This window comes from Porites lutea, chromosome 11 (assembly GCF_958299795.1).
Source record: "Porites lutea chromosome 11, jaPorLute2.1, whole genome shotgun sequence".
Taxonomy (NCBI): domain Eukaryota; kingdom Metazoa; phylum Cnidaria; class Anthozoa; order Scleractinia; family Poritidae; genus Porites; species Porites lutea.
Window position 1 is genome coordinate 16,625,009 of NC_133211.1, and position 14,557 is coordinate 16,639,565.

The window sequence follows — 14,557 nt, forward strand, 5'->3', positions numbered from 1 at the left end:
GTAACAGGGGGTTATGTTATAGGGGACGGACCCCAAGGGACTTTAACTTCTCCACCATTTGTTATCATTAGTAGCGGTTCGATCAACTTCTTGATTGGTGGGGGCTGTTCCATCGATGTCGTCAGAGCAGAGTTGATTGTAAATGATCAGGTGAGAGCTCATTACTTGCATTTAACCCAACAGTTACAAAATTTTAGTCGGTAGAAAATGACTAGTATGTCGTCACATTTCCGTATATGACGCCACGATCTCCGCGCGACTGAGAAAGGTCATGGGCTCCTGGAAAGAAAAAATGGCAAACGGACACAGGGATCCCAAAGCACGAACGCGCCTAAATACACAGGGTTCGAAGCCCGTCTTGACTCTCACTACTAAATAATACAGTAGTGGAAATACGCTTGTAGACTTGCCCAATTGTATATATTGTTTTTCAGGTAGTCAGAAGAGCCACTGGAAAATGCACTGAGACGATGAGCCGTGAAAGCTGGGACGTACATGAATATGTGGGCCAGCTTGCTCGTTTGCGTTTGGTGGATGCCACCTCAGGAGGCTGGGGTCACATCAACTTTGACGATATGAAAGGAGACATTGACTGTAGCAATTGTTGAGACAACGGATCGGTTAATTGAATTTAATAAAACAAAAACTTGGAAAAGCTTCTTTGAAACATGACTTCACTTCCGTTCACACTAAAATGGTGACCTGGTATGGTCATCCTCTATCATTACCCTACGAATGGAAACAGTTTATTATTTCAAAAGGTCTTGAGTTAGAACAAACGTTAGTAATTGAGAAATTATCACAAATTGTTGGTAGCCGGACCCCTTTAAGTTCAACCAAACATTTTTTTATATATTTTTGTGTCCTTCAATAATTACGCTTCAACTGCACATTCATATTCATTTCAAATTTTGGGTACAAGTTAACGCTCTTCTAAGGTAACGTGCTTCCTCCTTCCCAAGCGTCTCCCACTGTTAGTACACGACGCATGTTGTTTCTTGGCAGTGTCGTGGGAATTGCATCCTTCCCATGACATCTTGCGACCTCTGCTAACTGCGTTGTAGAAGCGGCTGGGTGTGAACCAGGGAATCCTCAAGAAAAATAGCTCTAGAGAGAGAGCACGTGTTTACAGTTTTTTGTTATATCTGTTTCGCACTTGCGATTTTACCGACGTGCTATGTCATATTAGCATGAAAAATATCCTTTTTTGTCGAAGAAAATGAAGCGTGACTTATCCTTAATGAGCATCCGCACCTGAATTTGGAAATCAGACTCAGCAAATAAAAAGCCGTTGTCTTTACTAAGGCATTCTAAAGAAGAAAGCAATGCATTAATCTTTTATCTCAGTCTCTTCCAACACTATGTGTAACCAGCGGTCGATCAATTCGATAAATCTTCTCGGCGAGGTTGAAGAAGCCACTGTATTGCACCTCATCAGGTGTAATATCATAATGGTAGTGACCCCCTTCTCCATGATCGCTAAAGCAGTGAAAATGCTCAACGCGCAAGTCAAGGCCCTGAAACAAACAAACAAAAAAAGCATTTACACTATTTATGAATCCGACAATCGAAAGCTTCTCCTACACTACTCTTTAGAAGACGCAACGGTATTCAAATCAAGTCATACATCACCTGAACGATCTAGCGAACTACTGAGCATGCGCTCACAGACCAACATCTCACCACTTGACTCCTTTAAACCGAACTTTAAATGCATTTAATACGATCTCCAAGGTGACTTACAACCCTGTCAAAAACTTACCGGGTCGTGACTTTCAAAGACTCCAACACACACAAGTGGAGCACTCATTTCGTAAAACTTTAACCAATTGTTGACATCAGCGTCTGTCTTGAGTGGAGTTTCGGAAAATCTTGGCTGTTAATGTGACAAAAGAACATACTCGTTCAATCTGTCTTTGTAAGTAAGTTAAGTGCATTAATGCGATGAAATGAAAACCACAAATAACAACATTTATAATAGATCTGAAAAGAAGAAAGAGCTTAATCAGCATAAACATGAATAGCCTGCGAGCAGGATTACTAGTGCGAATTTTCCCCGAATACGCACAAGTGTCCGTAAGCTTCATATAGCTTCATACTATAATGACTTACCATCACGTGAATCTTAGCCTTGCCTTTCTCTATCACGAACACACCCCCCAATCCAACTGGCTCATTTCCATAGTGACGAGCAAGGGTGTGCCGCATGCACGTGACAAAATTCTCATCACCAGTCCTCTTGCTGGCAGTAACCTTCAAAACCTGATGAAACACGTGCAAAAAAACATGGAGATGGATTACAGTCTGCCATAAGTTTTCTTTTCGAGTTGAATCTTAAGTCATGTCTTTGTTTTACTAACTTCTTTGACTAGTAATGATCTTTCAACTTCGCCAACTGTAGCCTGCGAACAAGCAATCAATTTGGAGGAGTCATAAGAGTGAGACTGGGTGGTGAAAGCCCCTCTCGTTGATGTGTTCTTGTGCAGCTCTCGCTTCGCTTGCCACTTGAAATGGAGAGCTTGGTCGCAGGCTACGTTCACTACGGTCTGGTTAGCTCAGTCTGTGAAGTGCTTGTTACGGGAGACCTTTAACCAATAATCAGCATCTTAGAGTGGTTTTCGTTTGAGTGTCGTAAAACCAAAACCAAAGTAATTACTCTGGCCAATCACGTAGGACACAGACAATACATTGAACCAATCAAAACTCGAAGTAATTACATGTGGCTGACGCAAAGCGCGGGAAATGCATGCGAGCGCGTCACAATTGGCTTTGGTTTTACTTCTGATTGGATGAAAAGGTGGCGCGAATCTTTTAAGCCAATCGCATCGTGTAGAAAGTGCAAAACCAATTACTTTTCGACACTCAAATGAAAACCGCTCTATGGCCCGCGAGGAAGAAGGATCCACTTTGCTCAGCAGAGGGCTAGACCTGTGCTTGACCCAAGTTAGTCTCCATTGCAGCCGTTTTTGCCTCGTAACGCAACGCTCCTCTTACTGTTGGGGCGGAGTGATGTATGACGAGACTAGGCTGCGAGGGAGGACTAGGCGGTCAGTGTAAAACGCAGACTGCGGACTGCGGACCAGGGGTAAAATGCAGACTGTGTGTAAAATGCAGACCGCAGACTAGGAGTAAAACGCAGGTTGGGGTAAAATGCAGACCGAGCATAAGCTGTAGTCGAAGAAGGGTTTAAGGGCAAAACAGTCCCGCAAATAAATGTAAACGAATACTTACTTGACATCTCCTTTCACAAATCCTTTCCTTCCTCGCTCTGGAACGTCGCCGACGATGCGAAAACATACCAGTAATCGTAATCTTTCACCTTTTTTCCGTCCGAGAGACCTCACGCTTCACGTTTCTATACACCGTGAATTGGTACAACACAACGATGTTTACGCTTAAATAAAAGCTGCTGACCCAAAATATTGTACAGAAAGAAGTAAATCATTCCAACAACAAAGGAAGATGTTCTGTAGGAAATTTGGATAACCTTCTACGAAAGGATTGAAAAACAAGGTACGCAGTAGCTGTTTGGATGTTCATTGAACTTTTGGTGAGAATTTGTAATGTACTTCGACTAGGAGGCGAGGTTTGTAACTGATTACCAGCTAGCTATTTGGAGAAGAAGGAGTACAGTCTTCATTCTCCATTTTGCACCCAGCCTGCATTTTACTCTCAGTCTGCAGTCTGCATTTTACACTCTCTCGGCATTTTACCCCTGGTCCGCAGTCTGCAGTCTGCAGTCTGCAGTCTGCGTTTTACACTGACCGGAGGACTAGGCCTAGATGGCCGTCCTGGGAAGGAAAACACTTTCTCCATGATGTTGTATAAATAATAATTACAAAAAAAATATAGGAAAAGAAGAAAAAAAAGAAGTGGCGAGGAGACCTAACAGAAACTATAGGAGCTTATGAGAGGGTAGGCCTCCTCGAACTATGAGCTAGAGCTGTTTCACATCAATTGAAGAAAAGAAGGCGAAAAGTCGAAGATGGAAAGACTTATTAACTGTTTTCATACTAACTCAATAATTTAATCTTCAGTTTTTTCTTAAAAGAGGAGAAATACATGACATTTACAATCTGTAGTCAAATTTTATGTTAAAGCTTTGAATTTTTCAGCTGTTTCTTTTTACCTTTCCTGAATTTCCATCACTGACAAGAAAATTCCCCAGCAAGTTAAACTCTCCACAGTTATAACTTTGCAGGATACAGGATCCATTCTGTAACATGCAAAAAATGAAGATCAGAACTTAAGACATTGCTCAAGGCTCATGAGATGAAGAACTTATAGAATAAAGTAACAAAACAATATAAACAGAACTAATCAAAAGGAGCACATGTACTCACTGCAAAGATGTAATGAATTCAGTTTGTTAAAATAATTATTGCCTAAAAATTGACGAACAGTTTCATGACTTTGACTTGTGGCTTCCATTTTAAAGGAAAGTTGCATCATGAAATTCAAATATTTACTTAACTTTTGATTTTTCAGTATTTATGATAGCATGAGAAAACAGCCAACATTTGGCGATGCTACCACTGGTTTCCCTACCAAATGGTGTCTCAGAAACAAGCGCAGAAATTCCATACTGATGACGCGTCACTACCCAGTTCTGGGTAGTGCTTCTGATTGGCCATGCCGCATAGAAAATTTGATTCAACCAACCAGACGCACTACCCAGATCTGGGTAGTGTGCGTCATCGGTATGGAATTTCTGTGCTTGTTTCTCAGACGTCATTTTGTGGGGAAACCAGTGGTAGTATTGCCAAATGCCGGCTATTTTCTCAGGTTATATTTATGAATGAAATAATATTATAACATGGTGTGTATATATGGATGGGAGTTCCCAAAGAAAGTAACTGAGTTCTTTCTTTGATACCTCTCCATTAACTTTGGCAATCTTTGTTGCAATCACTCCCTTTTTCTCTGAGCTAGTAACCAAATTTGCCATCATCTGAAATACAAAGTCATATAAAAGTTAAAAAATTCATTTAAATGTATGCTTATTAAAATCCAGAGAATTTCAGCTAGAAAGTGTAATCCCATCAGGGTTACTGTCCTAGGTTATAGCATTAATAATGATTATCAATTTCTAATCAGTCATTCATTCACTGTGCAAAACAAAACATTGACACAACATAAAGTAAGTGTACAGTCAGGTAAAATTTTATTCATAAAATATTTGTTTTCATAAATACACAAAGTTTGTGTTTCTCATTCCACTCTTACAGCTTTCTGTGATTCTTGTTAAAAGTTTTCATGGCATTTCTGCTGCATAGACAGAACTAAATACTGTTTAATGTTAATAAGATTTATACCTCACAATTGACTCCAACAAATTTACTGCTCCCAGCTCCTGCTCCAATGATAAATCCTTCAGGAAGCTCTACAGACATTGCCACATCATTGAAACTGTAGATCTATGGTGTTTTTCTAATGTTAGTAACATCAGCAGAAAATTTCATTTTGAATGAGCAAGCTTGGTCAAGGATTTATCATATGGCTCAAATAAAATCTGTTAATGCAAAACAAAGCAGGAAACCCTAATCAGGTGAGGTAGGCTGGCATAATAATTTTCTTGGGCACAATAGGCCCATTAAGTCATGTAGCTTGTTGCTGTTTACCTTGGATAGGTCTGGTAATGGGATGAGATAAGGTACACCACCAACATCAGCAATTCTCGTTCTTCCACAGATACCTTTTAATAAGGGTTAAAAATTTATCAAACATGGAAGAATTTCATTTATGAAATCAAATAATATTCATAGCATTACAGTTGAACAGGGTTGCTGCAACTAAAATTCTTGAAGTTACAAGGAACCTTCCATTAATTCTCCTTACAGAACTTAATTTTGGGGGCTAGTTGTTTATTATCTGTGAGGGGGTCAGGCAGCCATTCTGAAAAAGCTTAGAAGATTTTAAAACCGACCCCCCAAATCAAATACAGTTGTGTTTGTAAGATTTACTATTTACAGCTCTTACATTCAATTTCAATTATTCATGCTCTTTACTGTATTGTTCCACTTTCATGAAATATTTATTAAAATGACTCCCAGGTAACGCTCCCTTATATCAAAATGACCCTCCAAGACCAATCAAGGTTTTAGAAAATGACCACCCAGTTTTGGTTTCCTTCAAGTCTTAATTAACATTGGGATTCTCAGGAAAACAAACTTAACTGTATCCCTCAGGATTGTTTGCCTACTTTAGGTTACTGGTAAGTGTACAGAAAGAAACCAAAAAATTTGGGATCTATGCTTTAATTCTGCTTTCTTGCCTTGATCAATTGACATTATAAATAAAGCTCAACGTGATTTTTCACTACAGAGTAGACAACAAAAGCTATGTGGTAACAAAAGAGATCCTACCTTGAGCAGCGAGTGAAAAGGGTTTCTCTCTTAAATCAGGGCAATCTACCACCCTGACTTCCACCCTTGCAAAATTGTTAGATAAGCCATCCTTAAGAACTATAAAAACAGTAATAAGCAAAGTAAACCTAAATATCAATTATAGAAGTTTTAATGTTATGCAGGTACCAATATTTGGTGTGAAGGGGGAGGTATGGGCTTAGCTGCAACATTCAATTTTTTTGACAATTTTTGGGTCAAATCCCTGACCCTTGAGACATAAAGGAAAATAGTCCATATAATATTTCTTTCTGGGGATAGCAAAATCGCCGTTTGGGACAAAATGTGTGGTCAAAATCCCTCAGAGAGGGGACAAAGGAAGTGTTCAAATGACTTAATATGCCCGTATCCTCCCCTCGCTGCAATAAGTTCTCTATATGAAATATAAATAAATGAATGACTGAAAAAAAAAATCGGTTGAATAAAAGGTATCCACATCTCTTTTGTGCTAGGATAAGAAATCGTTACCATAATGAAAAAATTATAATTTGATCGCCTTTGGCGAATATCACATCATGATCAGATGTCCAGTTCGCTCGCTATACATGCCACAACAAGAGGTTGTACGTACTGTGGAGACTCCATACTGAATTGGATGTTATTTGATTATGGAAAAAGGTAACATACCTTGACACAACTCTTCTAGTGGGGGATTTAGAAGTTCCTTGCTTTCAACTGGTAGACCCAAATTCGTGTTGGTGACGGGACCACCTGATGGCATGTCCGCCATTGCATCTCGAGACCTCAAAAAACAGTCAGGCAACGACGCGTCACAAGTTGTTTGGAAACTGGACACTAGTGCCCTGTTGCCGTTAGCAAAATTTTTTTATTACGGATCAATATCGCTAAATCTGACTGTCTACACATTGTTTTTCAAAGGCTTTTCGGGCAAAATGGCATTTATACGCAAACTTTCAAATCTCGCAGTAGTGGCTTCTGCAGCGGTGACTTTTTCAGGAGCGTATATAGTCTACAACAGCCGAAGATTGCCCGCACATGCCAGCGGCCACCGCGCCGGCGTTCTAGGGGAACTCGACCGGCTTCTTTTCGAACCATCCTCTGTGCAGTGGGATTCGAACTGGGATTTGCGCGAGACAGGCACCAAGAAACCTAGAAAAAAGGATAGTGGAATAGTTGAAAATGACGTCGAAGTATCGAAGGAGATAAAACCGACAGGTATAAGGCATCTGGTGTTCATAAGGCACGGCCAGTACTACGACAGCGCCAAAAAGGATGAAGACAAGCGACTGACAGAGCTGGGAAGGTATAGAAAGAACGTTTTATTTGTAATACATTATAAATATGACTTCATGTTAATTTTTGACTTCATAAGGTCTCTTCACACGCTAGTTATCAGATCACAACCATCGACGCTTTGATAATGAGTCACAACTGCTCACCCCAGATCAGGTATTGCGTAACGCAATCATCTCAAAAGACGCGACACTTCATTCAAATATGTTGAACTAGTTAGCCTTCTTGGGAAGGCTGTGCGGAAAGGACAATATCAATATCAATCCCTAATCGCCCAGAATGCCATTGTTTTTGACGACATGTACAGGTTCTACAGTTTCAGCCGGTAAATTTGCGGCGAACGGCGCGAAGGAGAAGTCTATAGACCTTGTCACGGTTTTCGACGCCATCTTGACTAGTGGGCAAACGCATGAGAAATTACAGTGATTGTATGAGAATCTAATGTCGAATAATTTCCATAGAACGGCTGTTCTGAAAAAAATAGCTAAAGCTTCACTCCTAAGGATTCTCCTGAAAAAGTTTGAGGGCGTTACATGCACTAGAAGACCTAGAACCACTTTTTAAAATTTTCTATACATTTGTCTGTAAGAAAGTCCCGGGAAAATTGAAGACAAATATATGGAAAATCTAAAGCAAGCCTCTGGAGAAATTTAAGCACAGGTATGCCTCCCAATTTTTTTAGGGCAATCCTTTGCTTTGTAGCTTTAGTTTACAATTGATATTTTGTTCAGAACTGCTGAAATTATTCGACATCAGATTCTCATACAAACACTGTAATTTCTCACACGTTTGCCTACTCGTCAATATGGCGTCGAAAACCGTGACAAGGTCTAATCACGAAAGTGATTATTCAAATTTAGACCGGTTTGTTATTTCCCATGCGAAATTTAAGTTCGACATGTAAGTTCGCCGTTGTCATTCAAGTTTCTGAGTCGAAGGTTTGTGAGAATGGTAGGTAAATGTCATGTTATTTTTTTTATTGAAAGCTGGATTTTGCGACCTTTTTTGCCAATATTTTCTCCTGTAACTTGACACAAAACTTTTTTTAAAAAAAAACAACAATAAAAGCCATATGGGTAAGATTTCTGCACAACCCCATACAGCAGCCTCATACTAATTCAGTGACTATGTAGAGTCGAAACATGTGTGCGTAATAAAACAATGTATGTGGCTGTACGGGACCTTAGCGCCTTATGCTTTAACTCTTGTGAAGAGTTCTTAGGTAGAGAAAAATTCAACATTGAAATATTTCTCAGTACCATGCGCGTACAAGAGAATCCTTAAAATAGACCAAATTTGAATAAAATTTGCATCCAGTTTCACTTGTGGTAAAGCCTCAGAGAAGTTCTTATCTTTTAGTTCCATTATCTCCAAAAGCCATATGCTAACTTTTTATAAGCGATAGTATTTAAGTTGTCAGCTTGAAGAACATACATTATAGCTGCCGTGAGGCAACTTCTTTTTCTGATCAGCACTAACAATAGACGCACAACTTAAATACGATGCATCGCAGCCGAGTACATCGAATCTAATGTCAGCTGAGTCTTTTGGGTATACTATAATAATATAGTCTACATTCTTGCCTATATCGCTGTAAACCTCAAAGAGATAAATCGTATTAAAGTTGTGCGTCTATTGTTGGCTTCTCTCTCTGAAAAAATCCAGGATCTGCCCTTGTATACTTGTATACCTTATAGCCATTATGGATCTCTTCACCTTCTTGGGATATTTGATCCTTTGTCTCTGTACAGTTTTGTAGTTGTCCCCTCCCAATACAAGTATGTATTGATTGCTATAATTATTTCTGTTTTGTTTATTTCCAGAATACAGGCAAATCAAACTGGTCAGAGACTTCAAAGTCTTAACATCAAGTACACTAAATTAGTTTGCTCCACCTTAATTAGAGCAACAGAAACAGCAGACATCATTGCTCAACACTTACCTAATGTGCCCAGGGAGACATGTGGCTTGTTAAGGGAAGGAGCACCTATTGTTCCTGAACCTTCTTCCTCTTCAAACTGGAGACCTGCTAAAAGGGTGATTAGCTCAAAACCTGGCCCTGGTTGTTCAAACATTGGATAGTGCTATCCACTGGATAAATCACAATCCAGTGATTAAGTATTACGGGTAACAATTGCATTATTCACTGGATAGAAATTTATCTAGTGGATAGTATTACCCACCCTTTTAGCAAATGGGGCTAGAGGCCTAGTTACATGTATATGGCACTAGCAATAGCAGATCCAGAACTTAAGCTACTAGTGGTGTGGGCAGGGAGGGGGATGACAGGGAGGCACTCTGGCTGAAATTAATGAAACACAGATACGTGCACTTTGAAACATTGTTTTCCATGCGGAAAAAGAGAGGAATCAGAACATTAAGAGGAAAAATGATTAAGAGGAACTAATGTTCTTTCACTTCTTAAATTGTCTACCACAACACACATCCTGCTTCATTCTTTTACTTGTTAAGCTGAAAAAATATCAGATCTCCTTCTCTGATAAATAAAACACAAGAAACATCACTCTTATGTCGAAACACTTAGGCTTGGACAAATTGTGGTTTCAAGTAATGAATCTCTCAGTTGGGTCTGAATTAACAGCTGTGTCAGTTTAATCGGGAAATAAAGTAAGCAAGGGAAATATTGTTATATATTAGTCACGAGGTAATGTGTAATGATGACCTTCGTATTAATTTCTAAATATGCCATTGGCTTGAAAACACCTAGAGTGCATTGTCAATAGATCATTATTTTGTACATAAACCATTACTTCTCTTCTTTTTTACTGACTGTCTTGTTACTTTTTTTTTTTATTTTTGAGGAGTTTTTTCAAGATGGCCCACGCATCGAAGCAGCATTTAGGAGACATATTCACAGAGCAGATCCAGACCAAGTTGGTGATAGTGTTGAAATCTATGTGTGTCATGCTAATGTCATTAGATATTTTGTATGCAGGTGAGATATTACTCATGATTTATAATAATAGAAATACTATAGGGATAAAATATACTGTTTGGTTCAGTTCTTTTTTTTTCATTGATGCATTTTTTGCTTTTCTTTGCATGTTGTTTGAAACGATTTCGCTTATTACCATTCCAACAAGTAAAGAAAAAGAGCCTGTCCTCTGAAAAAATCGAACTTAACACTGTTGTGAGCATATTTCTGCATGCAAGTCAAGCAGCAATAGGAGAACCAAACCAGTCACTGCATGGAAACTGCTAGCCTTGTGACTGGTTTATTTGTCAGCTTCTGTTTCAAAATCTGATAATTTAGTTTGGATTAGATCATAAGCAACAGAGTTTTACAAATTTATAAGCAGAGTCAGAGGAAAATGGAAATTACTGATTCTGGTGGCTTCTATTCCAGTGAGCTTATTACTCAACTTACCCTAGGTCGTAAGCAATCTTACAACTCTGATTGTGATTGTGACACAGACTTTTGAGTCTTGTAAGGGAAAAGCAGCCCTTTTACCCTACAATGATATATATAATTTAAGACGGCAATGACTATAATCACACAGCAGAGTTAGCACTTTATCGTTAAGACAGATGGTGATTTAAGAACACCATTTAGCAAAAAGATAGAATTTGCATCAAAAAGGACCCTCGGTTAAATCTCCGGGATATGCTAATTACCGAGAAAAGAGTTCAGTGATACATTATAACATCAGAGCAACTCTTTGTGAGAGTTTCTGTGATGTTATAAACCCGAGCAAGATAATTAAATATTGCATCCTACACGACAAGCCGTGACGTTCACCGTTTCAGCTCTCACTGCTATCTGTGACGACAAGCCAATTACTTGCATATTCCGGATATTTCTTCAGAAAGTAATCGAGAGTTCTTTTTGATGCAAATTATATCTTTTGCCAGTTGTGCACGTGCATATGAAACTTGAGAACAATGCCAGTGAATAATGAGGACGCTCACTTGTAAACACAAAATCTGGGGGAAAATTGGTTATATTTGAGGCCCTACTTTAAAGCCTTCCCTGTTTTCAATGTTCTTGAAACTTGCAAGGAACATTTTTTGACGATTGATCTCGGCATTGTCGAATTTATAAGAAAATTTATCGAGCGGTTTTTAGAAAAATGCGAAATTTTTGGGCATGGACCAAATTACGTCCAAAAACTGTATCAAAAGCAGCTGAATCTAAGTTAATAAAATTCTTCTTTCCCGCGATCGCCCAGAGCAATTCCCCTCTTTTTTTGTATGCAGTTTTCAATGGAATCAAACCACTATGAGATGAAGCCACGTTCTCAAAGCTTATGATTTTCTTAAAATATCAGCGAATTGTGTGGCTAGCATGCTATTTCACTGTTTTTATGATTCTTAAAACTGCATTTCAAAATATTTCGAAAACGCTCTCATAGAATTTGTTCAAACTTTGCCATAATGGAGGCAATTATGGCAGGTACATACTCCCTTAAGCGATTTCTTCAAAAAACTCCTGGTACAGAGAAACACAAAGATAAATGAAAAACATAATGGCGTTATTACGTTGCAATGGCGACTCTGATTGCAATAAAACCCAGATTATAAGAAATTTTCATCTTTATATAATACAGTTGTGGTAACCTTTTTTCCATATCTTTAACCATGCCGACGTAGTTAATGCTCAAACTGGGGAGGTATCAACCCAAAAAAACCCAGTCGAGCCACGTTAACTTTCTCGGAATGTATTGTTATTTCCTTGTAATCTGATTGGTCAACTTTGTCTAGGTAGCCATGGTTATAGTAGTCTCACTGTAACTTATGTATTATTTATTCACTAACTTGACTTCATTAGATTTGCATGACTGCTGCTAAAATACTTGATTGAAGGACTAGAGGGAAAATACTAGAAGTACAATGTCTTATCAACAGAATTTTTGTCTGGAGAGTGCTGCACCAGTTGTGTGGTACGAAGTCATAATTTTAAAGTAATAAAATGCCAAGTCAAATCTTCAGTTGATAAGACATTCAATAGGCCATTTCCAAGTGCTTTGGGGTCTCTGTAGCAAAACAAGCTTAAGTGCTCAGTCTTTGATATAGAAATTATTTTTCATTCTCACGCAAATAAAACTTATTTTCACAAGAAAGGTTGTGCACTTGGCCTCATTTTGAAAGTGAGGGTTTTTGGCACTCGGAAGCGGCCTATTTCTGCTATTTATTTATTTATTTATTTATTTATTCATATATTTCTCTTGTCAGAGTACTTCAGTTTCCACCAGAAGGCTGGCTGCGCATGTCCATTGGTCACTGTGGTATAACATGGGTAACAATCCGACCTAATGGCAGGGTGAGCCTAAAATGTATGGGTGATACAGGACATATATCTCCTGAAAATTTGTCCTCATGAACGGAAAAAAACATGTTTACTAAACGATGAAGAATGTCTTCCATGCTGTATGCTGGTAACTTGTATTTCATGGACACAATTCATTATTTAATATACACCATAAATTTGTCTTTTAATGCAAAATTGATACATGTACAGAATTAACATTACCTAGTTTCTTAGTCCTGTATTCAGCTCTTTAAATAATACAGAAAAAACCCGGGAGTAAGAGCCTGGTTTTTAAGATCCTTTTAGGCTAAAATTTGTCAGTTGGGGCTCCTCTATACAAGAACCCATTTAGCAGGGTGCAAAGAAAGTAGTGTCCGATAGCCTGGGGCTGGTGGATTTTGCTATCGGGCTTAGTGGCTAGTTCAGCCTTACATTTGAGGCAGGTTCTTATTTTCTAAAATGTAGAAAAAAATTTGTGTAATTTGGCAAGTGTTAAAGATAAGGTCAACATTCAGGATCCTCTTGACGCCCTGACTGCAATGCAATTGTATTCAGATTTTATAAAAGGAATAAGCTGAATAACACTAAATACTCTGAGCTTCAATCGATTTTTTCTATAGAAAATAAGAACTTATTTAAGAAACTGAGTGGTCTCAATTTGTGCTAATTACCATTTATGTAAGAACCTGTTTAGGTTCATTTGGGAAAATGCTGGGGGGAGGGGGTAATCCCTCATATAGGCCATTACATAGATATGTGCCTCCCGAAAAGGAATGGTTTTTGCGCCGTTTTGGCTGAAGAGTAGATATAGACTTTGCCCGTTTTGGTCTTAAATTGGGTATAGTTTTCGAGGGAATTACAGGAGTGTATGAACGTGTTTATCGTTTCGATTCCAAATCAGTAAGAAAGAAAGAGAGAGATGCGAAATCGAAATGGCATTTAAGAAATCTTTTTTGTTGCTGTTCTAATCTAAGTAATGATGACATAATTACTTAGAGCCATGTCTGAAAACGGGTATGGATTTAAGATGCCAGGTTTGAAAACAGGTGTGAAAAATGACATTTTTTTTGGAGAACCGGGCGTCACACCCCCTCCAATCTATGCAGATTCTTACTCGCGGGTTTTTGCTGTATGATTTTTGAAGACTTTTATGCATGACTGTATAATGAACATCAGTCAGAGACAGATTGCTTTTTAAAATTCACTGTTCTTTGTTAGGCCTGGTTCAATACAATACCTTATTGATCTTCTCAATTTTTTGTATTATTTAATTTGAATTTTCTTTGACAAATGATGAAACCATTTTCACATTAATTTTGCTGTAAACAAGTTACTGTTTTTTTCGAAACTGACCATTTGGTTCATATTCTGTATTTCTTTTTGTAACCTTATTTATTTCTATACTTCATATTTTATTTGATTTTATTCTTGCTGTTCAGAAACTTGGAATGTTTATTTATTGCCACAGTTAAACGTTAACTACACTGTAACATTAAAGTTACTGATTTGTACGACTAGTACTTTCTAAAAGGTCCGCTCCGATGTTTTTATATCTCAGTGTCTCTCAGGTAAATTACAATGTTGCATTACGCTAATATATAGATTTAGCCAAGGCCAAAAGCCAAGCTCT

The 14,557-nt window shown here is 38.3% G+C and overlaps 2 protein-coding genes and 1 pseudogene across 4 annotated transcripts; 2 read left to right on the forward strand and 1 right to left on the reverse strand.

The window, feature by feature from the left end:
- Window positions 1-655, forward strand: part of LOC140953271 (uncharacterized) — a 9,410-nt pseudogene extending 8,755 nt beyond the window's left edge.
- On the reverse strand, window positions 618-7,177 carry LOC140951660 (ester hydrolase C11orf54 homolog). 2 transcript variants are annotated; one of them, XM_073400956.1, is made up of 9 exons: window positions 7,032-7,177; window positions 6,366-6,464; window positions 5,622-5,695; window positions 5,316-5,417; window positions 4,877-4,951; window positions 4,130-4,216; window positions 2,113-2,262; window positions 1,763-1,876; window positions 618-1,517 (listed from the first exon to the last, which is right to left on the reverse strand). In XM_073400956.1, exons 1-9 carry the CDS (start codon window positions 7,132-7,134, stop codon window positions 1,344-1,346), a joined length of 978 nt encoding a protein of 325 aa, XP_073257057.1. In that variant the 5' UTR covers window positions 7,135-7,177; the 3' UTR covers window positions 618-1,343. The 2 variants fall into 2 exon arrangements, with proteins under 2 accessions (XP_073257057.1, XP_073257058.1); XM_073400957.1 differs by lacking the exon at window positions 5,316-5,417.
- A 51-nt stretch (window positions 7,178-7,228) lies between these two features.
- On the forward strand, window positions 7,229-14,459 carry LOC140951662 (serine/threonine-protein phosphatase PGAM5, mitochondrial-like). 2 transcript variants are annotated; one of them, XM_073400958.1, is made up of 4 exons: window positions 7,229-7,668; window positions 9,482-9,695; window positions 10,481-10,614; window positions 12,852-14,459. In XM_073400958.1, the coding sequence occupies exons 1-4, from the start codon at window positions 7,298-7,300 to the stop codon at window positions 12,997-12,999; spliced, it is 867 nt and encodes a 288-aa protein (XP_073257059.1). In that variant the 5' UTR covers window positions 7,229-7,297; the 3' UTR covers window positions 13,000-14,459. The 2 variants fall into 2 exon arrangements, with proteins under 2 accessions (XP_073257059.1, XP_073257060.1); XM_073400959.1 differs by having other exon boundaries at window positions 10,484-10,614.
- Window positions 14,460-14,557: the final 98 nt, after the last annotated feature.